The following is a 27,997-nucleotide window of genomic DNA, read 5'->3' on the forward strand; positions in this document are numbered from 1 at the left end:
CCTTCAACTGTCCACCACAATACAAATGGCTACTATATACTGAGTACTTTGTAGGTGAGCAGTTTAATACATTGCTACTTGATCATTATAATCTTAGGAGATGAGGACTATCAGTCTACATTTTAGAGATGAGGGAAAAGAAGCCCAGGCAAGTAACCTGACCAAAGTGGTAGAATCACGATTAAAATCCAAGTCTAATTACAGTACCTGGACTTTGATTCACCATATCATACTGCCTAGTCACATCACCTTGAAACTTGTGTTTAATCTACTCAAGGCTCCAGGAATCTTGAGGGAAGTGGGGAGGGGCATAATTAAGGCAACCCAACAGAGACCAACTGAGCCAAGGGGGTTGGGAGTCATATCTTTTATAAGCGTAGAGGCACTGACAGATATATCTTGCTCAAATTTTGTCACTTCTATAATCCATCTTCCTAAGAAGCAATGGGCTGTGGGACTAGTGGTCTATTTTGGGACTATTAACTAGCACAGAGGCTCTGAAAAGCTAATTAATCTCTTGGCAAATAAATGACTAGACCCCATGTAAGGATGTGCCCTCAAAGCAAGGAAAGAAAGTAGGTCAAGGAGTCAGATAACAAATTTTAGCTTGGCAGTTTTAGATCTAGGGAGAGATTAATGTTGGCTCCTTCACACTTTGGTGAAGGATTTGTGGTTACTTCCCTCAAATTCTATGTGCATATACATGACAGATTTCAAAAGCTGCCCTAAAACAGGGTTTCCCCCTCCTGGCACTCATTTGCCTTTGCATATTGTTTGATATTACTATTTCATGTTAGGAGAAACCCATCTTCCCTGGTTAGAGGACTTGATTTAAGATGCTAGATATCCTCAGATTTTTCCTCACCTACAAAAGAGGGACCATACCCTTTATAATGCATACAGTATTGCCTAAATCATAGGTGGAAAGTTGTTCCCAAACACAGGGCAAACTGAGAGGCTCTCTTACTGTAGTTCACACAAATCCCAGACAAACCATACTGTGTTCTGGGGTCACATGTAAAATGTTAACTCCGTAAATCTCCCATCTCATGGTAAACATACATGCTCTTTCAACCTGACTACTGCAGATGACAACAAAGACCCATGGTTCAACTTTGGATTGCTTTACTGTGTTTTTTGTTTGTTTTTAAGCTCCACCTTGCCCATCTTCACCAATTGCCACTTAACTCTTTACCATTGAAAAAACTTTTGCCAGGTGAACTCTGCTAACATTTTGGGTGCTTGCTCCAAGGTGAAGTATTTCAATACTAGTTCACTTCATGGGTCTAACATCCATACTGGATGTGGGTGGAAAATAGTAATCATTCCACTCTGCCTATTTATAAGTATCCAGCTTAAGCCCTTATAAAAGTAGGCACTTAATATCTTATTAAAATAAATATATTTATATTAAATATAAATATAAATAAAATCTTCTTAAAGATAGCTTCCTCCCCCTTCCTATCCTAGAAACTTTCTGCAGGCCATATCCATACCTATCTTTTCTGCATTTGTTTAGTCCTCATTTTCTGACCCTCATTTTGGCATTTATTTGTATTATTTTTTAATGTTTCATAAATGCTTAATGTTCCTACTATGTCTTGCCTTAAGAGTGTAAACTACATAGGGATAAGATTCATGTCACCTGTCCTCTAGTGTTAGACACATGATGGTATGTAAGAAATGCCCAATGTTTTGGTAGATTCTGGCTACAAGAGACAAAGGCTACAGTTCCAAGTAATCAGAGAGACTATCAAAAGAGAAACCAAAGCCAAACAGCCCATAGGAAGAGCAGGGCCTGAAGCAGAATCAGGCTTTGGATACTTAGCATTCTACCACTTTACAGGGTAGAACCAGGAGTAGAAACCAGATTCAAACTGAAATACTTAGGTTATTTTTCATGGGTATATAGACTTAAGTTCCAATAATTCTAGTAGGTAAGCTAGTTTGAAGCTAATCTGGTAAGGGGTATGGAAAGATAATGAGAGTGGGAATGAGAGAGAATTCTTAAAAAAAAAAAAAGGCTAGAAATGAGAGTGAAAAAAACAGTGAATAGCTTCCTCAACCATAGAGAGCCTACCAGTTCATGGTTATAGACCCTCATGAGGTCTGGTTACTCTTACTGGCCTTGCCTTCCATGAGCTGTCTATACAGTTATCTTCCCAATTCTACATCCTTTTTTTTTTTTTTTTTTGGACTCTAGCTTAAGTGGGTTTCTCTTTCTCATAACAAAATGATCCCTTTCCAGAAACCAATTTCCTAAGATAATATGGTTCCTCACTAAGATTACAATACAGCAATAATCTATTAAAGCACCCACATTATTTAAACCTTACCACAAATTTTATTAACGTTGGTTGTTTACTTTTCAATAATTGATGTCACTCCTTTTTGGAACTATTGGGAAGACAGAACATAATTTACATGTACAAATTGTAGCCTGTGCTGTCTCTTCTGACCATGGAGGGATTAGGGGAGAGATTGCAAAAAATGCAGACTACACTGGGTTTGGGAAAATTCTAAGTCATAGAGAGACAAACCTTCAGTGGCTGGAAGAGGAAAAGATCAAATTTGGCAACTGACAAAAGAAATAAGAGAGAATCTATAAACAATATAGACTCTCTGTCCCAGGTCTAGGGTAGCAGACTGGGAGAGAATTGCAGAACTGAAAACAGAACTGGCAAATGTCAAGAAGGAACTTGAATTCAGGGCTAAAAAATGGGATGGAGATTCTTCTTTACAGTTCACTATAGCTGAGCAGGAAGAAGAGATGCTAGGGGAAATTTGATGATGTGGAGTTCCTAACTAGGAATACATAAATTAAAGACGACTTTATGAAAGATATGAAAGTACAACTGGTTGACTCCAAGGACCTACCAGATATGAAATGCTTGACTCCCAAATTTTTCTCCTTCAGGAAAAAGTTTCTTGACTTATGGATTCTGCCAAAGAATTCTTTGAATTCTTTGAATTCGAGAAACTTCAGGAAAACAAAGACAATAGTTGCTACTGATATTGGAAGAGTTGGTAGATAAACTAACCTGGCTCACTAAGACCCTTTAAACAGACAGCTCTATGGCAGTCTGATAAAGTTTCATACTCACCCAGGGAATTATAAGTGAGGCTGAATTCTACAAGTGAAACTGGAAGGTTTCCAGGTACTGTGCAGTCTTCTGCAAGTGCCTCTTAGAAGGTGCCTAGAGCACTTAAAGCAGAATGAAGATTCTGGCCACTACTGTCACTGTAGAAATGGAAAATGAGAAAGCCCATCAAAAAGAGGCCTTCTGAGCTCAATTGGGTGAGGTCCAGGATGGGCCATTAGCATAAACTATGAAATTAATCTCAAATTAATCCACCTGTATCTCTGCTAGATCTTTACATCATATAATAGAGTTTACAAAAGTCTTAGCACATTTTAAATCATTCTTAAACTAGATATCTACCTGAGAGAAATGAAAACATGTTTACACAAAAACCTGGACATACATTTTATAATATCCAAAAACTGGAAACAATCTAAGTGCCTTTTAACTGGTGAATAGGTAAGCAAATATTCTCAACTTCACTCCCCTTCCCTAGGTCCAGAGGAGAGCAGTCACTTATGATCCTAAAGGGTAGTACTTCATGGCATTCCCACTTCATGGGCAGCCCTTTAGTAACACAACCTAGGTTCAAAGATGCTCAATTTGCTTCTGTGTTTTTTGCCTACTTGCTCACAACACTTGACCAGTGTTGGCTACTTTCTGCTCTCAAAAGCCTTTACCTCTACAGTACAGCATTAGGAACCTCATTTGTGCAATAAATATGTTCCTGCAAAGCTATAAATCAAAGGTTTTGAAATACAATTATATTTTCCCAAAGTTCTTAGTTTCAGAGATGTTTTATTTTAGTGATTGATCATTAGTTGGCAATAACTTTCCAGTTTTAAGTTATCCACTATAAACCAAGTAGTTCCTCATTTGTACGAAAACATTACAATGTACTCTGAACTTACTCTACAAGAAAGAAAGTACAAGTTCTTTCATAATGTGGATTACACACTAATGAGTTATCATTTTTTTTAAGATTTAGAATTTAATTATCAGGTGACGTACAGTTACTGTCTTCATATTCATGGTGCCTTTTGGCCCTACCTCATCTCAACTTTTTTTTCCCATTTCAAAAGACATCTTTTGAAAATCAGGCTTATTGAGATATAATTTACACACAATAAAATTGCTATTAGTGTACAGCTCTATGAATTTTGAAAGATGCAACATGAAACCCACACAACACTCAAGATAAAGAACAGTTCCATCATCCCAAAAGCCCCTTGAGCCTCTTTGTAGTCAATACTTCCCAACTCCCAAGCAACCACTGATCTATTATAGTTTTGGCTTTTATGGAATGTCATATAAATGGAAGATCAGTATGTAGATTTTTGAGTTTGCATCTATCACTTAGAATAATACATTTGAGATTAATTTATGTTGTTGTATCAGTGGTTTGTTCCTTTCATTGACAAGCAGATTCCATGGTATGTGTATGTACGTATGTATATGTATGTATATATATGTATGTATATGTGTGTGTGTGTATCACTATTTGTTCACCCATTTACCAATTAAAAGGTAGTTTCTAGTCTTTGTCTACTATAAAATGTGTGTCCAGGTTTTTGTGTAAGCATGTTTTCATTTCTCTTGGGTAAATATCTAGGAATGGGATTGCTAGGTCATATGGTAATCTTATGTTTAACTTTACAAGAAAATGCCAAACTGTTTATTCAAGTGTCTATTATTCTGCAGTCCCACCAACAATGTCTGGGAGTTCTAATTGTTCCACATCTTCAACAGCACTTGGAATTATTTTTATTTTGACCAAGTAGTGACATTTCATTGTGGTTTTGATTTGCATTTCCCTAATGACTAATGATGTTGAGTATCATTTCTTGTGTCATCCATATATGTCCAACAGTGATTGTTCAACTATGCCAATGTTTTAAAAACTGGTTTACTTTTTATTGAGTTCTAGGAGTTATTCATATATTCTGGATACAGTCACTTATAAGATATGTGTTTTGCAAACATTCTCAGTCTGTTACTTTTCATTTTCTAAACATCGTAGTACAAAGATCAGAGTTTTTATAAATTAAATTTTTAACGGATTATGCTTTGAGTGTTGTAGCTAAGAAATTTTTTGCCTAACCCAGGATCACAAAGATTTTGTCTTCTTCTAAAAGTTTTATAATTTTACATTTAGATTTATGATCTATTTTGAGTTATTTTGTATATGGTGCAAGGTATAAGTTGACAGTTTGAAGTTCTTTTTTTCTTGAAAAATAATGTCCAGTTATTCCAGCATTTTGTTCTTTTCACTATCTTTTGCTAAGTTTCCATTTAGCAGACAACTCTATATATAATCTACAGAAAGGAAGGAAATCCTCTAGCTTTGGTGTGACAATCCTATGGCGGGAGATGGGAGGACAGTTCCCACTTTCTTTGGCATGAAATGCATAAGTAATGAGCTTCCTGCTCAATAGATATGCATAGTATAGGACAGTCCATAAAGAACTGTCAACACTCTGTAGCCAGAGATCACCAGAAACACACCAGTGGTTGAATCAGTTGAGCTTATTATTCATCCCAGCAAGGGAAAGCACAAAATGGGGAACAGTGAGGCATCTCAGTAAGAGGGTAATAGAAAGGACTTACATTAAGGTTTGGGTTTGTGTTAAGTGATTTGGGGGACTTTGCTTTAAATTGGATGCTGTGAAGAAGCAGGGGTAATTCTATGATTGGGTATCTTAATAAATCTTATGTAGAAAGAGGGAAGGTTAGCACAAGGCTAAAGCTGTCACTGGTAAAGAAGTAACAGCCACTCACATTAGTTTGATATCTTCAGTTTTTGTATTCCATTTGGTGGTGTGGATAAAGTTCATGTTTTTGTCTGTGTTCAGACATGGTTACGGAGTAGTCTTATTTTTGTCCTGATCCATCATGATCATGGGAGTAGCCTTTTCTGATGTTGATGTTCTCTGAAACTGTTCCACAGGATATATCAAGGAAGGCTTACCTATGGCAGGCCAGCTCCCAGCAATGCTAAGACCTGGCTGATAGCACCAGGTCAGCCACTTAATATCAAAGACTGGTCAAAGTTGTTGAGAACTTAGGCCATAGATTCAGAAAACAAACAAACAAACAAACAAAAAAAACAAAAAAAAAACCCCACGTTTGATCTGCTCTTTATTGGCTGTGGGCCCTTGGGTAAATTAGCTAACTTCTTTATGGCTCTGTTTCCTCATATGAATATAAGAATAATCACAGTGCTTGATTGCCTTATTGGACTGTTAGGAAAGATGAGATATGACAAGAAAAACTTGTCAAACAAATCTTGGTTATTATTATTGTATCACAGAAAAGGTTAAGAAGGCTACTGGAACACAAAAAGGAAAACCAAGAATAGTCCAGGTAATTGTGCCAGAAAGTCAAAGAGCAGTAAGAAAGTGAGACTAGAAAAGCAAAATAATTTACATTGGATGACAATCGATAAAAAGCTATAAACTGTCCAGCTCATTTCAAAATGCCAGGATAATACATTAATAAAAACATTCATAAAAGCATTAAAAAAACATGGAATATAGGAAAATATGTAGATCTTATACCAAATGATTTGCCATTTAAATGAGTTCATATAGAAACACTGAGTGGTTGATAACAATGAAACCTATTATGTGCATATAGTAGGAGATAGATTCATGTGATGGATAGAAAGTTGGATTGGGATCCCTTTCAACTTCAAAGCTTATAAATAATTTACTTCTTCCTTTCATATTTCTGATGTACAGCTTGCTCCTTACTGGCCCTTACTTTTTGAACACCACATCTTGGTAAGCATGCAATGTCACATCTAATTTGTAGTTTTTCAGTAATGCAGAAGGCTCTCTGTATGTAACCAACTAGAGGAAAACTTAACCATTTAAGAGACTGGATAATTGATATAGGCTGCATTAAGAATTTGTTTCATTAAACGTTATTGCCTGAAGGCTCTAAGGATTCATCATCTTAAGACATACAATCATTCAAAATAACATCTGGAAATGGTTTCATTTTAATAATCTGAGAGTGGGATTTCATAGAATGGGAATCAAGATCTGAATGGATTCAGTCTATAAAATGAAGAGGGCCGGACTTTCTTGAGGCTCCTTTCTGCTGCACCAAGGCACCCCAAACCAAGATAGCATCCTTCTATAAAAGCCATTCTAACAAGATAATCTTTATTTTCATTTTAGAGCTAGGGGTGGGTGGGCACTGAGTGGTGCTATTCATTTTTACAGGTTTGAAAACTGAGGAAATAAGAAATGATTAGTGTCAGCCTTACAAGAAATACACGACTACCTATACTGGCCGTTTTATAAGGTTCTGTCATCTCACAACCTCCCAAAGAGCTCCCCTACATCTTGGTTGGCTTATGAGATGGTTTTAAACCACTGATGTGACTTACGGCTTTAATAACTCTAAAAATGTGCAATCTCCCAGGAGATTGTTTTTATTAATCGGTTTTATTAATCGTTTATACTTTAATAATGATTAAATTCTCTTGCAGAGAGAAAGAAGTCAAGGGAAGGACAGTGTAAGTGTGTAATTCGTAATTCTGCCTAGCTTTCACTCTGGAAAAGTCAGGTGTTAAGGACTGAGGTTTCTGTGACAGTAAGAAAATAGAGTAGGTATCCAACTCTTCACATATTGGGTAAACACCACAATCCACAGAGCTTGCTAATCGTCCAAATCGTATTTTAAAGTGAAATTATTTAATTTCCCCTTTTAAGTTCTGGAAAACTAAAATATCTTGACAGTCTCAGAACAATGGTCTAAGTGGATGTGATTCTATGCTTTGATAAATCAATGGGTAGGCTGAAACCACAAACTATATGTACTCTGCTACATTTATGACCTGGATCAAAGTCATCTTCTTCCAGGATTCTTTCCTTGGTTCGAGTGTCCTTTTTCTGAGCCTGGTCAACGGTTACTATTCAGTTGCATCACTCGGATTGCTTTGCATTCGGGGCGGGGCGGGGAGGGAAAAGCCAACACAAACACTGGGTGAGGTTATTTGCTGGTTGCTTCGCTTGTGTTTTGTCTCGCTGACTAGACTCAGGGAGGATCTCACACTTGTACAGGAATTCACATTTTGTAAGGCCCTCTCCCGCCCACCATCTCTTTGGAGTGTCTCAAAAAACCTACGATGGACTTAACTGTCATCTTCACTTGAAGGTGTAAGGAGAAGGGCGAAGAAAGGTGAATGGAGACCATTTGCCCAGGTGAGCGGCCTTTGCGCCACTATCCCTTTTGGTCGCCGCAACACCTGTGACGTGCATCCTACGACCCCTAGTCTGAAGCGAGGTGGGACGCCTCCCTCGCAAGTCCTCCCAGAGCCACACGCTTCTCCACACCTTCCAGAACGGCAGGCAGGCAGGCAGGGCTTCCGCCGAGGCGGGGAGGCTAGGAGAGGAACCCCGCTAGTCGGCAGGAGGCGAGGGAGCCGCGCGAAACCCGGTTTCCAACTTCACCGCTCACCACCAAACGCCCGCTCTCCCCATTCAATTTCGAGTGCCCGACCAGCCCTCAGCACTGCAGCAAGCCGGGCGACGGCCACGAACCACAGCGGCTCTCACGGCCCACAAACTCAATTCCGGGGCAGAGAGCTTTCTAATAATAACAACAGTGATAAGTGAGCAACGCCCTTCTCGTCACCCCTGTCACCTGGACAGTGAGGGCGCGCCGAGAGCCCCACAGGCAAGGGCTGACAGAAGGCCCAGTTCGTCAATCTAAGGAGGGGAAGCAGGGAAGGAAGGTTGAGGTCCCTGGGCCAAGAAAGAGGCAGAGAAATTAGCGACTGTCCCACTGTCCCTAGTGCAAAGGTTCTGAATTCCGACCGACCGTTACTCGTGGCGGAACGAAAGCTTCGCGAAACTGCTGGGCGAGCACTTGGGGTTTGAGGACCGCCGACTGCGCGTTCCTTGGGCTCCGCGCCCCTCGCCCGATCTGATTGGATGCCGGAGGAAAGGGGGCGGGAGGCCCCAGGGCAAGGCGCGCGCGCAGGCGGGCCAGGGGTTCCAGGGGAGGCACCCATGGGGCCAAGGGGCGGGAGCAGGCCGCGGGGGCGTCGCGCGTGCGCGCGTTCTGAGGCGGCTGGCTGGGGGCTGCTGGGAGGGCAGGGCAGTTCGAGAAACGGGTGGGTGTGTGCCGGGTGGGCGCGGGCGGGGCCTGGGGTGCGCGTGCGCGTCGGCGCCCGAGCCGCGGGAGGAGGCGGGAGCTGAGGAGGCGGCGGAGGGGGCGGGTCGCGTCCGGCGCCACGTCCGCAGCCGGAGGCCGCTACTGCCGCCGCTGCCAACGGAGTCTTCTGGCTCCGAAGCTTGAGGAGACGCCTCTGGAGCCCGCAATTGCCCGAGGCTGTGCCAGCCGCTCAAGCAACCGCAGCCGTCCTCGGTGCTGCCCGCTTCCTCCGCCCAGACCCGGCTCCAGACGCCGACCCTCGACCCCGGAGGTGTGTAAGCGGGGCTGGGAGGGCGGGGGGCGCCGTCCCGGCTTCCTGTCCTACTCTCTGTCGCCTTCTTCCGTTAGCTGTTCTGCACCTCACCGTCTCGGGCCTGGCTTCTCCGAGCCGAGCCTTTTGGGGGGTACTGAGCGGGAAAGGGGGAGGGGCGGGACGATGTTGGGGGCGGACGGAGATTCGCTGGCGGGGTTATTCTTCTTTACGACTCTCCGGCTCCCCAGCGGTGGTTTGTGACTGGGGACTTCTTTTGGAAGCCTCCGCTTCACTTCTTAGCTCCTTGGGTGTTAGGCTGGGAAAATGTGGGTGGGAGGGCGTCAACAGCCTGGGAGAGGAGAGAGATGCGACAGGGGGGCTGTGTGCTGGGCTTCCCCGCCACACTACCTCCTGACCTGTTGATAAACCACTCTCCTGGGTTCAGGCACACAAGCCTTGGTCTCCAGTGCTCTTCCTGGGTAGAAAGGCTCTACCCTCACGCCTAACCTAAGGCTGAAAGTGTGGAATGGAGAGAGGCGCTGATGGCGCCAGGGGTGATGGGGGACCGCTGGTGCACCCGTTGGTGCCATCATTGCCTCCCAGGTCTAAATAAAAGCCGTGCCTGCTGTGCACACGCAGCTTCGAGACTAGTCCCCAAGCTCCCACTTCCAGTCATATCCCAGCTTAAATAGATCCCCTTTAATGTGTAAGAAGAGAAGAAATTCTGGAGCCTTATGGGAGTGGGGGTGTGCTGGGTGTACAACGTGGAGCGGAGGGAGGAGGTGCTGAGCTTAGTCCTAGTCACGGCTTCTCCAGGGTCATTTTCTGCCTCTCCTGCCACGTCACTCCCTCTGCTAAAGGGAAGAAAAAAAAAAAAAAAAAAAAGACTTGCTAGTGCCTAAAGAGATCAGTGGGGGGAGAAGGGACTGCTGGGAAAGGTTTACAAACACCTAAAGAGGAGAGTTCTTATTTTATTATGTCTTTGTGAACCCTTGTGCTAATTCCAAGTGAAAATATTTTATTTTGCTACCTGTGATTGTTTGCTACCCGTGATGATTTGCTGTATGTGATTGTTTAACCTTTAGGACATCCATTGGTGTGGGTGCTCTAGGAGCTCCTGGGAATATTGATATCACATCAACAGGTCTGTTTGCATGTATGTGGCCATGCCTGCTTTTTTAAAGAAAAGGAAGTAATCTTTAGTAAACCTATATTCACTGTTTTGACTTTTTCCCTCACTTTCATTTCTTCAGTCTGTGTCCTGGCAGATGTGCCAGAAACCAAGTTTAATAAAAATGTGTCCCTATGTGGAGAATATCATTAGAAAAGTTTAAGTTGTGTGTGTGTGTGTGGGTGTGTGTGTGTGTTTTACTTAAGGAAAATCTTCACCTGTCTTTGTTTCAGTCATTGAGTATTTGCTGTTTTGCTGCTTCCTGAAGCTATCTCCGTGGATTACATGGAAATACCTTCAGAGTAGGGCCTTCACATGCTTGTTCTGGTTGAAACCTCAGTGCCCAACACAGTGTCTGACATGGTAGGGACACAAATACATGTTGAACTAATGAGGTATAATTTAGGGCAGATTACGGGGGTACTGGTTATCTGGCTTGATAGCATATTGTGTAATTCCGCTTTACTGTTTCATTTCAAGACAACGCTTAAAAAGTTGCCATCTTGATACTCTTGGTTGTTACTTGTCACTAAGGGGGTCACTTAAAAGTTTTACTGACAGATTACTTTTCTTCCCTGCCAGATTCAATGCATTTCTTGTAGCCTGTTTGCTGTTGATCTAATGGGCGGGGGCCATGTTTAAAAGCAGCCTGTTCAGGATAGTTGGTTAACCAGAGAAGCCTAAACACAATAAGCTGGTGTTTTAATATACGATGCTTATTGGTATATGTGTGTTAAAGCCCTGTATAAATATATTTTGAAACTTTGTAGTTAAGAGGCTAAAAGCAGGGGGTTGGGGATGTGGCAAAGTTCCTATATATAGAATGTGTAGAAGAATTTAGCTAATTCATTTATAGTCTTTTTCTTATAGGGAATTGGCACTTACTATTTAATAACAAGCTTTTGAAGTGGCTTTCAAGGTAAACTGTTTTATACTGTATCTTGTAGTTAGGATTTATATAATGTGTTAGTGCTATGTAACTTCCTTTGGCACAGAGAAGGGTGTTCAGCCATGGGCAAATTTGTGTACTGTTTTCAGACTTTTTCACTATTAATGAAAACGTTATGTATAAAATGTCGTAGATATCCACAAACAACCCTGATTCATCTGTTTTCCTTAAAAAAAAAAAAAAGTTCCTACCGAGGCATTTGTTTACTTATTTCTATTATTGGAAGAAAAATTACCCTCTAGGGAATAGTGTTGTTATTAATCCTTGCTGAATGTATTTGCCAGCTGCTATGTCTATGATACTGTTGTACTGGACAAGAATTGTTTCTCCTTGGCCTAAAATGCCTAAATTAACTACTGATGAATTGCAGTATACAGCAAAGAAGCCTTTCACATTTTACAATTTCTTAAAAACATACACTTATAACCAGTTTTAGTTGGTACTCTGAGTTTGTTCAAATGGTAAAATTAATTTATGTCCAGAGAATAAATTCAATTATTTGTCCTGATCTAAAGGCAGTTTTCTGTTTTTATTGTCTTAGAAAAGTACTTTTTACATAGAAAATTATGTGCATTATGAGTTCTTAGAGAGCAGATAGTTTTTTGGTTTTTGCATGAAACTAAATTGATAAGTCCTGGAAAAACTGGGTAAACTTGTTTAGAGAAGTCCTGTGTGTGCTCAGTCATACCAGAATCTTAGTGCCTAACAGTATGCCTGGCACATAGTAGGGGTCCAAGTATATGTTGAACTAATGACTCAATAAGTTTAGGGCAGATGGTTTGCATAGAATTTCATAATTTTCTTTAAGGGTTATATTTAAATGGTCATTTTTAAAGAAAATGTTTATTTATTTTGAAGGAGAGAGAGGCAGAGAGGGGGGAGAGAGAGAGAATCCCAATCAGGCTGCACACTGCCAGGACAGAGCCCGACACAGGGCTTGATCTCATGAACTGTGAGATCATGACCTGAGCCTTAACCAAGAGTCAGACTCTTAACAGACCCAGGCACCCCACATGGTCGTTTTGACACTTTTCCTGTCAGTTGTTACCTGTCTCCATGTGTATACTTTTTTAAAATTTTAATTAAAAAAAATTTTTTTTATTGTTGAGAGAGTGTGTGTGTGCGCGCGCATGCGTGCGCACGCGGGAGGGGGCAGAGAGAGAGGGAGACACAGAATCTGAAGCAGGCTCCAGGCTCTGAGCTGTCAGCACAGAGCCCGACTTGGGGCTCGAACTCACAAGCTGTGAGATCATGATCTGAGCCGAAGTCAGACACTTAATGGACTGAGCCACCCAGACACCCCTTAATTTTTTATTTTAGAAAGAGACAGAGGGAGTGGGGTAGAGGGGCAGAGGGGGAGAGGGGGAGAGGAAAAGAATCTTAATCCACACTCAGTGAGGAGCCTAACCCAGGGATCGATCCCAGGGACCCTGAGATCATGACCTGAGCCGAAATCAAGAATTGACTGTTCAACTGACTGAGCCACCCGGGTGCCCTACCATGTATATACTTTTAAATTTTACAGACAGATTTTTACCTTTCCCAGTTTTAACAGATTAAGAGCGTGTTTGTCTTCACAATTCCCAATTTAAGAGAAACAAGTCCCCTGTTGATGATAATGAACAGCATGGTAATACAAAAGATATTTCTCCTTGGTGATAAAGTGGTAGTGTCTGTAAAGAGGTAATATCACTAAAATTTTGGCACATATACGTATGTAGAGGTTGGAAATGATTTATGTGAGTAAAAAGTACAGGTGGCATTAAGATAGTTAAGGATTTTAGCAAAAATACTTTTATAAGGCATTTGGTGCCTTATGACAAAATTAGGAATCTAGAAAATGACAATATTCCAAATACTTGCAGCTTTTACACAATTTTTATCACCCTAAGGGTTCTAGAGGAATTTTAATACTATATACTTGCTATTAACACCAATGGTGTACAAGAAACTCAAACATTAAAAAAATATGTACACAAAATAAAAATCAGTCTCCGTGGCATCTTAGAGTTTCCAAAGCCCTGTAATACCAAGTTCCTCTGTTCTAGGTAGCCAGGCTTCTAGCCTGGCAGGACTCCAGATTTTCTCTTTTATTGTTTATTGATAATCCTGTTTGCAACTATTACTAACAATATTAAATGTAACTGGATATTTCTGTATAATGGTATCTAGAGTCCTATATTTCAAACTCTTCTACCAAAATACATTTAACTTAAGAGCAAAGTAAATTCCTGGGGGAGGTGAGAGTGTGGTGGGCTGAGAAGAGAGAGCTGGTAAACCTGTGAGTATACATCCTGAAGAAGTTCCAAGGAAGAATGAAATTTTTTGATGGGCTCCTGCATGGCTCACTTGGTTGAGCATCTGACTTCTGTTCGGGTTGTGATCTCAGGGTTCTGAGAGTTTGAGCCCCGCATGGGGTTCTCTGTTGTCACTATGAGCCTGCTTTGGATCCTCTTTCTCCCTCTCTCTGCCCCTCCCCCTGCTCACCCTCACACTCTCTCTCCAAAATAAATAAACATGAAAACAAAAAAAGATTCTTTGTCTCCCTCTGCCCCCTCCCCTGCTTATGCTGTCTCTCTCTTAAAAAAAAAAAAAAATGTTAAAAAAAGAATGAAATTTCTTGAAAGACCAGTTATCTTAAAAAATTCCCAAGCACTTTTCAATTTTCTTTTTAATTAGTGTATGTTTAAAACAAAACAGTATTTTAAATTACTATGTGGTAAAATATATGCATCCTTCTACTGTGGTTCTTAAAACCCCTGGCATACTACTGCCTACTCTTTTTTTTTTTTTTTTAATTTTTTTTTTCAACGTTTTTATTTATTTTTGGGACAGAGAGAGACAGAGCATAAACAGGGGAGGGGCAGAGAGAGAGGGAGACACAGAATGGGAAACAGGCTCCAGGCTCTGAGCCATCAGCCCAGAGCCTGACGCGGGGCTCGAACTCACGGACCTCGAGATCGTGACCTGGCTGAAGTCGGACGCTTAACCGACTGCGCCACCCAGGCGCCCCTACTACTGCCTACTCTTAAATAAGCATTTGAAAAGCACAATTCTAGCTTAACGTGTTCTTTAAAGTTTATTTATTTATTTGAAAGAGACAGAGACAGTGCAAGTTGGGGAGAGGCAGAGGGAGAGAGAGAGAATCCCAAGCAGGCTCCACACTGTCAGCACAGAGCCTCATGTGGTGCTTGAACCCATGAAGCCATGAGATCGTGACCTGAGCCGAAACCAGGAGCTGCATGCTTAACTGACTGAGCCACCTAGGCGCCCCCCCCTTTTTTTTAACCAAAATTTTTACCATATATTGGTATGTATCTTTTCTTGTTATGTTTGAAATTAATATGGATACAAACGATAATTTTATCTCACTTATTCCACAAATACTGTGTACAAATACTGCTTACAACAAAAACATGTACTAACAAAATGGTAAGAATATAAATAAGATATTCAAATTGCAAGCCAGGGCGAACAGCAATAAGAGTGGAGGTCTTGGGGAGGTGTGAAGTTGGGGGGAAATAGAACAACTGGGTGGGCCACATGAACCTACTCAGCTAAGTTGGGATTTTAACTGTAAGCTTCCTGGAAGCCAAAGGGAAAAGGGAGATATCACATCTTTCTTTGTATCTTTTAAATGGGAACGTACACAGATCTCAAAGAGAAGAAAATATTCTAAATATGTTGTGGAAACAAAGTTTTTCTGAATACCTCTAAGGAAATTCCTTAAAATTTGTTTTTATGTTTTTTATTTTGTTTTTGAGAGAGAGAGAGAGAGAGAGAGAGCGAGCGGGGGCAAGGGGAGGGGCAGAGAGAGGGAGACAGAATCTGAAGCAGGCTCCAGGCTCTGAGCCATCAGCGCAGAGCCTGACATGGAGCTTGAACTCATGGACTGCAAGATCATGACCTGAGTCAAAGTCAGACGCCCAACTGACTGAGCCACCCAGGCACCCCCCTCTAAAGAAATTTCTAATGTGGAGCTCCGTATCAGAGCTATCAAGTGATGTAGTAGGTAATTTCTTTACAGTGTGGTATAGTCAGTGTAGTAGCTTGCATTAGGCTCTTTGTCAGGGTTTCCTTATTGAGGACATAACTGAGAATTAAACTCAGTGGTGGCATTTTCTTCAAATCAGCATGTTTTGATTTGAGTATGTTGTTTTTAGATGGTCACCTTGATTTGAGGATAAAAGCCTTAAAAAACTAGGATAAAAACTAGGTAGATGAACTGCATAATCTTTGAAAATATCCTTTATGAATAAAACTGATATCCAGACTTAAAAATATGTACAAAAGCAATGCATGTTTATGGTTGAAAATTAAAACATAGATGTTAAATATACATTTAAAGAAGGGTGATGGTATTTCTTTCTCTCTCTGACATGCACTCTGTGTATGTGTGTATGTTTGTCTCTGTGTATACGTGTGTGTGTGTGTGTGTGTGTGTGTGTGTATGTATTTTTCTACCCCTTAGTCGCAATCTTTGTCAATATTTTGGTATACTTCCTTTCAGTCTTTTTATGTGTATTTAAAAAATTGGATCATAGGATATATGCCTTTTATGTTCTCTAAATGTAACATTAGCATTTCCCCGTAGTAGTTGATCTTCATAAACTGTTTTAATGTCTGCATTGTGTGTCTCTAGGAAGCTTATAAATTCGTCTCTTGCCTTCCATGAGACTGTACTCATTTGTACACTTTCAAACGTATTTTGTTTGTTTTTGCTGGCTTCTCTTTTACTCACCTCTTAAGTATGAGCAGTCCAAATAAGGTTATCTGTCTACTTCTCTTTTATCATTTTTTCCCTTGATTGTATCACCCGTCCCTCACATTTCTAGCTATCACCCAAAACAGTCTCAGGACCTCAACTCTAACTCAGACTTCATGCTGAGTTTCAGACCCCTTAAATCCAGTTGCCTGCTAAACATGTCCTGTGTATACCCTGAGGCCATCTCAGATCCAGCTGTTCAAAAACAAGGTCCTTTCATCATATCTACAGTCAATAGTAATGTATTGTACACTTAGGTCTTAGAGGGTAGATCTCATGTTAAATGTTCTTACCACAGTAAAATAAGAATTTTTAAAGTCCTTCATCTTTTCTCAGAAGTGGTTTTTCGTCGCCTGTTGTGACCTCATCATCTTTGTCTACTTAGTTGCTCACACTAGAAATCTTACGTCCTGTATTTTTCTTTTATCTCTTACGTATACCTAAGGTCTCTATTCTACTTCATACAAGAAATTCAAGTATTTATCTACCATGCATCAGACATTGAAGAAGGCTCGGGGATGGAGCAGTGAACAAAACCAAGCCTTGCTTTCATGGAGCTTACATTCTAATTGTGGGAGACACAAAGTAAACAGATCTCTATATATCAAGTGACAATAAGAGCAGTGAAGAAAATAGAGCAGGTTTAGGTGAAAATAATAGGGAGAGGAGTAGGAGGGGCTAATCTATTGTAAGGTGGTCTGGGCTGATCTCCGAGAAGGGGATACTTGCATAAAGACCTGAAGGAAGTTAGGAGGCAAGCCAGATACATATCTTGGGGAAAAGCCTTTCAGGAGAGGATGAGCAGGGAAACCCATGTTGCTAGGCTGGTGAGTGAGAGGCAGAATGGTAGGAGATGCTGTCAGAGTGTAAGATGTCAGGCCTCAACTCTGGATTTTATTCTGAGCAAAACAGGAAGCAGTTGTAGGTGTTCAAGCAGGGTATGGCAGGGCTAGACTGAAGGAAGAGGAAAGGCAGAAGCTCAGAAGCCAGTTAAGATACTTTCTAACAACCCAAGTAAGAGATTATGGTAGTTTAATTGAAAGTGGTGGCAGTAGAAGTGATGAGAAGTGGTTGTATTCTGGACCTATTTAGGCAACAGAATTTACTGATGATTAGATGGGAATGTAAAAAATAGGAAATCAAGGGTGACTCCTAGGTTTTTGCCCAGATATTCATTTATACAGGAAAAATTGGCAGAGTTTAAATTGTTACTTCGTCTCACGGGACTACTAAAGTAGCCTTACTGTGTTTAATCTCTCTGACCTTCATCTGTTCTTGCTTCAGTTAGCTTCTTGAAGCACAGATCTGACGGTGTTACCCTGTCATGACTCCTCTTTGCCTACCCATAGGAGGATAAAGTCAGTTCATATTGTATAGATGAACTTGCATATGTCTTTTATAAAGCTGCCCTAATCTTTTAAATGGCGGTCATTTTCTTTTTTTAATTACAAGATATATGTGGGAAAATTAAGAATTTTTTTAAGGGATTCTATGTTAGCAGGAAAAGGTAAGTCTTTTGGTTGGGGTTTGTGGGATATATACAGAAAGGCAGTTTTGAAATATATGCAATTACTGTCACAACTGTTTTTTAAGTAAGCTTTATACCCAATATGGGGCTTGAATTCGTGACCCTGAGATCAAGAGTCACATGCTCTACAGGGTGAGCTGGCCAGCTGCCCCCCTATCACACCTGTTTCTAAACTCTAGCTAACATAGGTAGGATGTATGTGTGTATATAACTTCCTCACATTTCTGTACAGGGTCTGGTAGCATCCATTGATTGGTTCAGCCAGGAGATCTGGATTTGTATGTGTATTGTACACAGATACTGGGAACACAGTGATAAACGAGTCTCTCTTCTTGCAGTTAACAGTTTAGTGGGGAAGAAAGTGGCTCCACAATAGTTTTTCATCAGGAAGGGACACACATATTCTGCCAGGAATTCTGCATGTTTTGTTTTAAATTTGTTAAATAGCATTCTCATCCTAGAGTTAGGGCTTCTATATCTTTCTGTTTATATTTCGTGAACACCAAGGATCTGATGAAGTTATTTGCCCTTTGCCACACAGTTTATGGTCAAGTTGGGATTGAAACTCAGGCTCTCTGATCCCAGTACCTTCAACACTATGCTGTATAATGTCTCATGCTCTTACCATGATGACAAATTAAAGAAACATAAATATGAATGGAAGTCAATTTAACTTTTTGGTTTAAGGGAGTTTTAAAATTAAGGCAAATCAGTCAAGAACTCCTTCTCCCAGTAATGCAGTAGCTGATGTTCTTTCTGTGTTTTTTTTTTTTTTTTGTCAGAGATTACATGTATCTACTATTACTTTTTAAATGTTAAGTGTGTATGCATACACACTTTAAATATGCTAAATCACTTATGATGTGCTAAATTCACAAACCAGACTAGCATAAGATTAAGTGCTGTTGACCTGAGTCAGAGTTTTCACTGGAGCAACCAAAAGGTATTTAAGCAAACACATGACTTGTGCTGCTGGGCTCTGTGGGGTGCATTGAAATCCCATCTTACACAGGATTTAGGTTTGACAGGCATTGCAGGTTGAATTACATGAGGTTACAATTCGCCTTTGAAAAATCCCATGTCTTACTATCACTACCATCATTTACCATCAACATGTTTTGCTTGGATTATTGAAATATAGAAGAAAATAAGGATGAATTTTTATCTGATTATCTAAAGCTTTAGGAATCATAAAGAGAAACTTTCCTGACCTTCCCTTGACCACTTAAAATTAACCACTTTGTTCTGATACGTGCTATAATATGTATGAGCCTTGAAAACATTATGTTAAGTCTCCTATCAGGTCTTTCTGCCTCTGTTCTTGCTCCTGTATTGCTTGTTCTCCCCACAACAGCTAGAACTATCTTTTAAAAGTGTAAATCAGAACGCATCACCTCTCTGTTCAATGCCTTTCACAGGCTCTGCATCTCAGAGCTAGAAAGCTAGTGACCACCAAGACCTGTAAGGGCTTAAGCGATGCAGACCTCCCTCACTCTTTGACCTCCTCTCCTGCTGCCCTTTGCTGTGACCCCTGCTGCACTTTTCTGGCTGTTCCTTCTTGCTGCTTCTGGTAAGCTCCCACCTCAGGACCTTTGCTCTTGCTGTTTTTTTATGCCTTGAGGCTTCTTTACCCAAGTATCCTGTATCCTTAACCTCCTTTACAATGTCACCACATTGAGGCCTTGACAGACTGTCCTATTTAAAATATATCCTCCCTCCATCCCTCCTTCTCCACAGCATTTAACCCCATCTGACATAGACAGTATATTCTTTGTTTATTGCCTTTCCCTACTAGATGATATGGGATGTTCATGATGGCAGAGATTTTTTGGTTTGTATTGATCAATGCTATATATCCTGTGCACCTAAAACATTACCTGGCCTATAGTAAGTGGTCAATCAGTATTTGTTAATTGATCAGTATATTTAGTACATTGTTAGTTTTCATAATATCTATTCCAGCTTCATTGAGATACAGTTGACATTCAGCATTGTGTTAGTTTAAGGTTTACAGTGTGGTGGTTTGATATACATGTATATGAAATGCTTCCTATAGTAAGGTTAGTTAACACATCTTTTACCTCACATAATTACCTTTTAGTTGTTATGGTGCAAACATTTTAAGGTATAGAATTTTATCAAGTTACAAATATACAATATAGTATTAACTATAGTCACTATGCTGTACATTAGATCCCCAAAACTTAATCCTCCTGTAACTGGAAGTTTGTACCTTTTGACCAACATCTCATTTTCCCCACCTCCTCACTCCCTAGCCCCTAGCAACCACCAGCCTCCTGTTTCTAGGAGCTCAGCTTTTTTAGATTCCACATATGAGATCATACAGTATTTGCCTTTTTCTGCCTGAATTATTTCACTTAGCATAATGCCCTCAGGTTTCATCTGTGTTATCACAAATGGCAGGATTTCCCCAATATACTTTTACATTTCTGTTGTATATGTACAGATATAATAATTTAGGCTCCATGATTTTATGACTAGGAAACAGTTGACTGCTGGGATCACAACCGTCATTTTCTGGCCAATCAAAACCGTCGTTATAGACCAATTTTGACTTGTTTTATTCTTGACTTAGTCAAGTGAATATAAAAGCAAATATTTTAAGATAGTAAAGGAAATTGGGAAAAAAATTTAACTGTGTTTTCTTCATCCCAATACAGTTTATTTTATTTCTTAGGTTCCTTTACTACTTGTATTAGGAAGTAATCACATATATATTTTTTTCATGGGTTTTGCTACCTGTGTTTGTAAGAGCTATTTTTGCTACCTGTGTTTGTAAGAGCTCTAAAAACAACAATAAAAAAGTAATAAAAATCCATCTCTTAGTGATTCTGATTGGTGGTATCTTTACAGGAGAAGGATGTGATTTTTAGAAAATTTTCAGAAGGAACATGTTTTTTAGTCACAGTATAGATTTTCCTTAAGTCTGTCGTGAAATAAATTACAATTAACCAATACTCTGTAGGAGGAAGCACTTAAAATTTTTGGGTGTTAACTCCCAGCTTCCAACTTTCTTTCAGTAACAGCAGTAACAATGTAGGAAAGCTTTTGCCATGCCTGTTACTCTTTGGTTTGTGTTTGAGATAAGATGTTGATTGTCCAGTAGTGTAATAAAAGTATTTCTTTAACACCACAAAGTAGGAGAGAAATAAGATGAAGTAGCCTTGTGACAGTGTTTTGAAATGTTGTCTATCTGAATAAAGTTACGTCTTAATTGAGCATGTGGTAAGAAGTAGTCTCATGTGTTGAGGTTACAATGAAATGTATATATGTTTTTTAGGAGATCATGAATCAGGCAGATAAAAATCAAGAAATCCCATCATACCTTAGTGATGAACCACCAGAAGGTAAGTATGCATCTGACACACTAAGCATGTGAATTAAACTGAATTAAAGTTCTGGTTGTTTTTATTAAATTTATTCATTTTTTTAAAAGTTTATTTATTTTGAGAGTGTGCTCATGCACAATTGGGGGAGGGGCAGAGAGGGAGGGGGGGAGAGAGAGTGAGAGAGAGAGAGAGAGAGAGAGAGAGAGAAAGAAAGAGAGAAAGAGAAAGAGAATCCTAAGAAGGCTCTGTGCTGTTAGCACAGAGCCCAACGCAGGGCTCGATCCCATGAACCACAAGATAATGACCTGAGCCAAAATCAAGAATCAGTCATTCAACCGACCTGAGTCACCCAGGTGTCCGTTTTTATCAAATTTAAAGTAACAATCTGTTTACCTTGCCAATAAATATGTTCCAAAAATAATTGAAGATAATATTTTTAGCCTCTAAGAAGAAAGCACAGATATTGGTGAATTGGGGACACAATGCAACTATTTTATTATATAAGATCTATTCTTTTGTTACTCTTTTATTAAGACCATTTCACAAGTTAGAGTATCTTTTCATTTGTAGAGAATGGGTATGGGGTGCAGAGGAAGAATGGACTGTGTTTTCATGTCATGCATACAAAAACTCAATTCAAGAGGCACTTGAGATTTGTTGTTAAGGTATTATTTATAATTGGTAGCTCTCTCTTCCTATATTAATACATGGGCTTAGGGTAATTTAAATCGTCTTTTAGTTTGAAAATTGTGACATCATGGATCATTTTCTTACACTTCAAAAGTCCTTGGAAACACTAACTGCATACCTGAATGTCTTTACTGGTTTTGGTCTTTGTGGTTTTGGTGTAGAATATATAAGCCAAATAGCACTCTCCTTGGATGGCTGCATTTGTACAGGACAGTCATAATAGGTACGGTAGAGAATCAAAGTGAAGAATAAGAGATGAAATGGCTGGTAGACCAGACTGGAGTAGCAGACAGACTCAATATCACCAGGAGGAGGGTAGAGCTGGAAGTTGTGACTCTAGGTATTGTATTTTCTTCCCCGTTCTGTTGCCCACTGTCCACAATTTTCTTCCTATATTTCTTATGTTGGTAGACAAAAATGAAATTGTTAGGAAAACACAATGAAAAGTTTATACATATGCCTAAAAGAAGATGGAGGTAACTAGCTGATAAGTTTTAGTTTGGTGGAGGAATAGCCTGGAAAATTATTAGTTCAGCTATTTTCCTTGACTAGTCATATCTAAAAAAATTTTTTTAATGTTTTATTTATCTTTGAGAGAGACAGAGACAGAATGTGAGTGGGTTAGGGGCAGAGAGAGAGGGAGACACAGAATCCAAAGCAGGCTCCAGGCTCCGAGCTGTCAGCACAGAGCCCGATGCCGGGCTTGACCTCACAAGCTGTGAGATCATGACCTGAGCCGAAGTCACTCAACCAACGAGCCACCCAGGCGCCCCATCCTTGACTTATTTTTTAGGTCTAGAACCTAGAGTTCTGAAAATAAAAGAGCTTAATGAGAAAGTTAATAAGGACTTTGTAGGGATAAAGTCAGAAAAGAGATAAAGACTATTCAGGAGCATAATTGTAAAGGAAGAGAAAGTGCTTTAGCAATGTCTCTATTATATGGCAACCTGCTAAACTAAGGTAGTCTGCAGAGCAGATAATCTATATGGTGGTAATTAAGAGCGCACTGTAATTAGAGATCAACAGCATTAATATTTATTTGCCTTGACTAAGAAATATTGTCTTCATTAAAGGCGTGTGCATCAAATTTGGCATAGCAGGATACTAATGAGGGTATTCAGCATGAGGCACTTAACCTGTTTTATCCTCAGATCAAGATTTTCCCCTTTTCCTAGTGTTAGTGACTTTGATTACAAAAGAATTACCAATTATGTAACCCTTTTATCATAACTTTATATAATTAATGTATTCAGATGCTTTTCCATATCTTGTCTTTTATTTCAGCTATTTAAAGATTTTATTACCTATACTTATCACTCAAATAGCTTCAATTAAAAATTTGGTTTTTATAAATATAGCCATTGTTATATAGTTATGAGCTATTTTGACGAGTCAGTGAGATTTTCATACTTGTGACATGTCAAACCTCTAAACAATGGGAAGAAAACCTATATCAAGGTAAATTAGTGCTGTATTAGAAAAGCTTAATTTTCAGAGTATTTTCTCCATTAAATATTATCAGTTTCCCAATGTTATCTTCTGTCATAACCACGTTCTGCTAGGAGTTCGTAGCTTTGGTGGTCTTGGATCTGTGTACCCAAAGAATTGAGTTTTCTTTGTGTGATTTGTACCTTTTCAGTGATTAAAGCCTGAACTGTTTAGTTAGCAAGTATTTTTCCATTAAGTTTAGAAAAATGTAAACACCACTGTTTATGTGTTGTTGCTGCCTGAATCATTCGATTGCAAAGTAGAAAGGACTTGTGTCCATTTGAGGCTGGCACAAGCAAATTTTTATGAAATTTGATGCCTGAGTTTGAGGTTACATGCCAATTTGAATGACTCTATCAAAACAAACCAGAGAAAAAACTTATGGCTTAAAAAAATCTGAATTTTTCATATTGATATTACCTTTTCTGGGAGTATTTGAAGAGTTTTTACAGACTAGATGCTCAAATCACATACTCTGTCCTTTAAGAATTATTGAGGCAATGAAAGTATTAAACATAGCTGTAGTTTCTCAACACTACAAAAATCATTTTAGGTGGGTAACATGATTTTAAGTAGTAAATAAATTTCCTAATTTTACATAGCATTACTCTTTAAATACGTTATTAAGAGCATATAGAGCAGACACCCATATATATTTAAATTACTGGTTCTTAAATTTTTTGGTTTCAGGATGCTTTTACACTTTTAAAAATTGAGGACCCTCAAAAGCTTGTGTCTTTGTTGATATTTGCCGTATAAATAATAAAACTGATAAATTAATTCATTAAAAAACTCCAGTAGGCCCATTACATATTAACATGATTAACATAGTTTTTGAAAAGCAGCTATTTTCCAAAACAAAAAAATTGTGAACAGGGTGACATTGTTTTTAAATTTTTGCAAATCTCTTTAATGTTGGGGTTAATAGAAGACAACTAGATTCTCATAGCTGCTTCAGTGTTTAGTCTCTGATGTTACTGCAGATCATTTAGATTCTGGAAAATTCTGTAGACTTGTGAAAAAATGTGAAAGAATAAAAGTGAAAAGATAAATGATATGCTAGTATTATGAAAATAATTTTTACCCTGCAGAGGTCTTGTGGATACCCAGGGGGTCTCAGATCATACCTTGAGAACCATTGCTTTAAATGAAGAAGGTTTTTTCAGTAATGATTGAATTCTGTCAAGGAAATGAAGACTAAATATATTTATCTTATTTTTTCATGCTCCTTTTAGGATAGAAAGATTTTTATTAACAGCAACAAAACTGTAAATCAAGGAAACATTCAGATTTTGATTCTATTTTATGAAAGTTGTCTAGTCTCTAAAGCATTTTTTTCTCAGAGATACTACAGCTTAGCACTGGACCAAGATGTTTTAAAAACACGTCCAACTATGGTCTTGAGGGAAGAGCTCTTCAGTGTCTTGATCACATTTGTATTTATGTGTGGTTTACCTTATCAAAACAACCTCCTGATTGTTAGGAAGTCTTAGGATGCTTATTGATTTGTACTGCTCTTATAAAGACTTTATTTGACTATCTTCACGATATTTTCTCTCATTAGGTTCAATGAAAGATCACCCACAGCAGCAACCAGGCATGTTGTCCCGTGTGACTGGGGGTATCTTCAGTGTTACAAAGGGAGCCGTTGGTGCCACCATTGGTGGTGTGGCTTGGATTGGTGGGAAGAGTCTGGAGGTGACCAAAACAGCTGTTACAACTGTGCCTTCCATGGGAATAGGGCTGGTGAAAGGGGGCGTGTCTGCTGTGGCTGGAGGTGTTACAGCTGTTGGGTCTGCTGTTGTAAACAAAGTGCCCTTAACAGGAAAGAAGAAAGACAAATCTGACTAAACTATGGAGATACACTTGCTCTCCACAGCATTATGATGCCAGTGGCATTGAATTGCTAAATTATGGACTACAACCAAGTCACCTGTTTGGACGTTTATCTTCTAAACTGCTGTGTTGAAAGTATTGATGACTGGCTTTTGTCTAAAAAGAAGAGACCAATACTAGCACAGTGTATGAAGGTTTCTCATACTTAAATTCCAGCTTTTTATCTGGTAAAATGTTACACTTATTCAGTTGTAACTGAAGATATGGTATATTTGAATATTTACTATAAGTCTTTCAGTTTAACTAAAAAATGTGAAAGTTGAATTTAGTTGATCTTTATAGTTCCATATGTATAATGTGCCAGGTAACTCATTTGCCCCTTAAGAAGGGAACCTTGAACTACATAAACTGTACCTTTGATGTGCCTAATAGTTTCAGATGTCTTAGTTTTTTTTATAACCATAGTTGATTAGGCCAAGAGGCATTCTTTTCTTATTTAAGCTGGTAAAAGCAGGAATTAGAGAAATTCAGGAGAAGAGAAAAATGGTTTTATGATACTGAGTGTTAACCATCTTTTGTTAGATATGCATTACATTAATTTAATCATTGATGCCTTATAAAAGAAAACATCTTTTATAATACCCTAAATATGTGCAGTTCTTAGAACTATATTGGATTCTTTTAAAAGTTGTGAAATTAGTTTTCCCTCTTAAGAATCTCAGGAGTAGTGGGGTAAAGGCATTTCTTCCTCTCAGCAGATAAGACAGTGCTTGGTAACTTTTTGTTAACTGTCAGTATAGTTAACAGCCAAACTGTATGCTTCATTCTGGTTTCATGCTCCATCTTTAATACACCTCACAGTGCCTAAGGAACATTTCTTTGCTGGTCATAAGCTATCTTGGAAGAGTTTCATATTAAGGAGGAACAAATAATTTTAAGTTCTTAAGAATCACCTGACACATCCAAGATACAAAAAGAATTCTTCACACCAGTTTTGTCTGTAGGGTGGCTTAAAATGCTAGTGCCCCCTTCTAAAAACACAGTATAAGCAGCCACAAATATGTGGGGGCTGACTTTTCAATTGAATGAAATGGGCTTCACTGATTAGTTTTGAATGTAAAATATATTTTAAGTGCTTTCAATGGTTTATAGGATTTTAAAATGTTATCTTACAGTCCTTTGAAGAAGTCATAGATTTTGTACCATTTCCGAGTCAACTTCAGGCAGGGAATTGAAGTTTTTGATGATGGATGATAAGTGTGTCATGTCTTCTTAATATGTCTCATCATGTCTCACTCATTCTTAAAGAGTATCACTTAGCTGGAATTCATCTTTTTATTTCATATTCAGTTTCTAAAAAAATTTAAAAGTGCACATATACTTGGCATTCCTCTTAGCTAAGGGTTATAATACAAGCCTGAAAAAAATCTTAGTTTTGTTTATACTTCAGTCTGGAAATTTCCTCCATTTTGCCGACTTCTGTGTAATGTGTGAGGGAGGAAAGGAGGTGATGCTCTGGAGTAAATAAGTCAGAATACATCCTTGAGAACTTAGATCACTCCAACACCTACAGCTTAAATGTTTGTTTCTAAACCACTGGGAATTTTACCTTAGTAATGTGGACAACAAATGGCTAAGAACATAACTTTTAAAAGCTTTTATAAAGGCCGGTAGGTATCTTCTGCAAACCTACAAAGGTTCTTGAACCTACCATTATATACAAAACTGGAAAGTTGTTGAGTTCATCAGAAATTAAATGGTCTTTGTTTCATGCACCATGATTTAAGGTATATTTGTTGGTATATCTGGTCAAATGTGATAATCAGAAAAGAGATTTTTAAAAGAAACCCAAAGTTAATAGGTGAACACTAAACAGTGATCTAAATAATGGTATTGGAGAACTTGTTTCCTGCTATTTGAAAGAAATTATTACTTCATTGCTAGTTTATATTTCTAATTTATCTTCTATAGTCATAGGCTCTGCTGTGCTTTTGTACCTGAATTTCTAAATATAGACTTTAGTTTACTGTGTGCTTGCATATTTATTTTCAACTTTGTCTTTAAAATTGCTTGAGGAAAAATGGTTGTAATTTCTGCTACAGAAGAGCCACCTGGTACATTTTCTCTCATCAAGTTTGTTTTAAACTCTGAAGTATAATTTGATTCAGGAGAGGCTTTTGCAAGGACAGCAGAGAACTGTACAAATGAGCAGCTAGTCATAGAGGTTCTTGTTGAAATGAACTTGCCATTTGATGGTATATGTACAGCTGTACACTTGAGTCTTTTCCAGTTTATTTTCATAGACTAGCAGTTTGACCTGCGAAGCAGTACTGGTTCACTTCAAGCAGCGAAGGTTGACATAGACACCTGGAGGCACCTGTTATTCAGTTTCTCTTTTGAGTGGGTATTTGGCACAATGAGGATAAATTTGTGTGACCCACTTGAATGCCTGATCTAATAATGTTGACATCATGAATCCTGTACTTAGTGAAATGTCAGATGAAGGTAACTGGTGATTGAATAAAATTTTGTTTGTATTGAAGGAATGGGAAAGAATACATAAATCTGTTAATAAAACACCATGATCTGCAAAAGACAAAATGTTTCATAAAGATCTGAGGAAATAAAGGAATTTAAAGGAAAAACAGGGCAGTCTTAAAATTTTTAGTTACATGGCAGAAAGTACTGTAGCCTGTTTTTAATGTTTGATACTAAT

General features: G+C 38.9%; 1 protein-coding gene across 2 annotated transcripts; it reads left to right on the forward strand.

Annotated features, from left to right (window-relative positions):
* Positions 1–8,148: 8,148 nt before the first annotated feature.
* On the forward strand, positions 8,149–27,926 carry TMEM263 (transmembrane protein 263). Of its 2 annotated transcripts, none has more exons than XM_030320458.1 (3): positions 8,149–8,296; positions 21,219–21,285; positions 25,010–27,926. In XM_030320458.1, exons 2-3 carry the CDS (start codon positions 21,225–21,227, stop codon positions 25,294–25,296), a joined length of 348 nt encoding a protein of 115 aa, XP_030176318.1. In that variant the 5' UTR covers positions 8,149–8,296; positions 21,219–21,224; the 3' UTR covers positions 25,297–27,926. The 2 variants fall into 2 exon arrangements, with proteins under 2 accessions (XP_030176318.1, XP_030176317.1); XM_030320457.2 differs by lacking the exon at positions 8,149–8,296 and adding an exon at positions 9,310–9,522.
* The last annotated feature ends 71 nt before the right edge of the window (positions 27,927–27,997 follow it).

This window comes from Lynx canadensis, chromosome B4 (assembly GCF_007474595.2).
Source record: "Lynx canadensis isolate LIC74 chromosome B4, mLynCan4.pri.v2, whole genome shotgun sequence".
NCBI lineage: Eukaryota > Metazoa > Chordata > Mammalia > Carnivora > Felidae > Lynx > Lynx canadensis.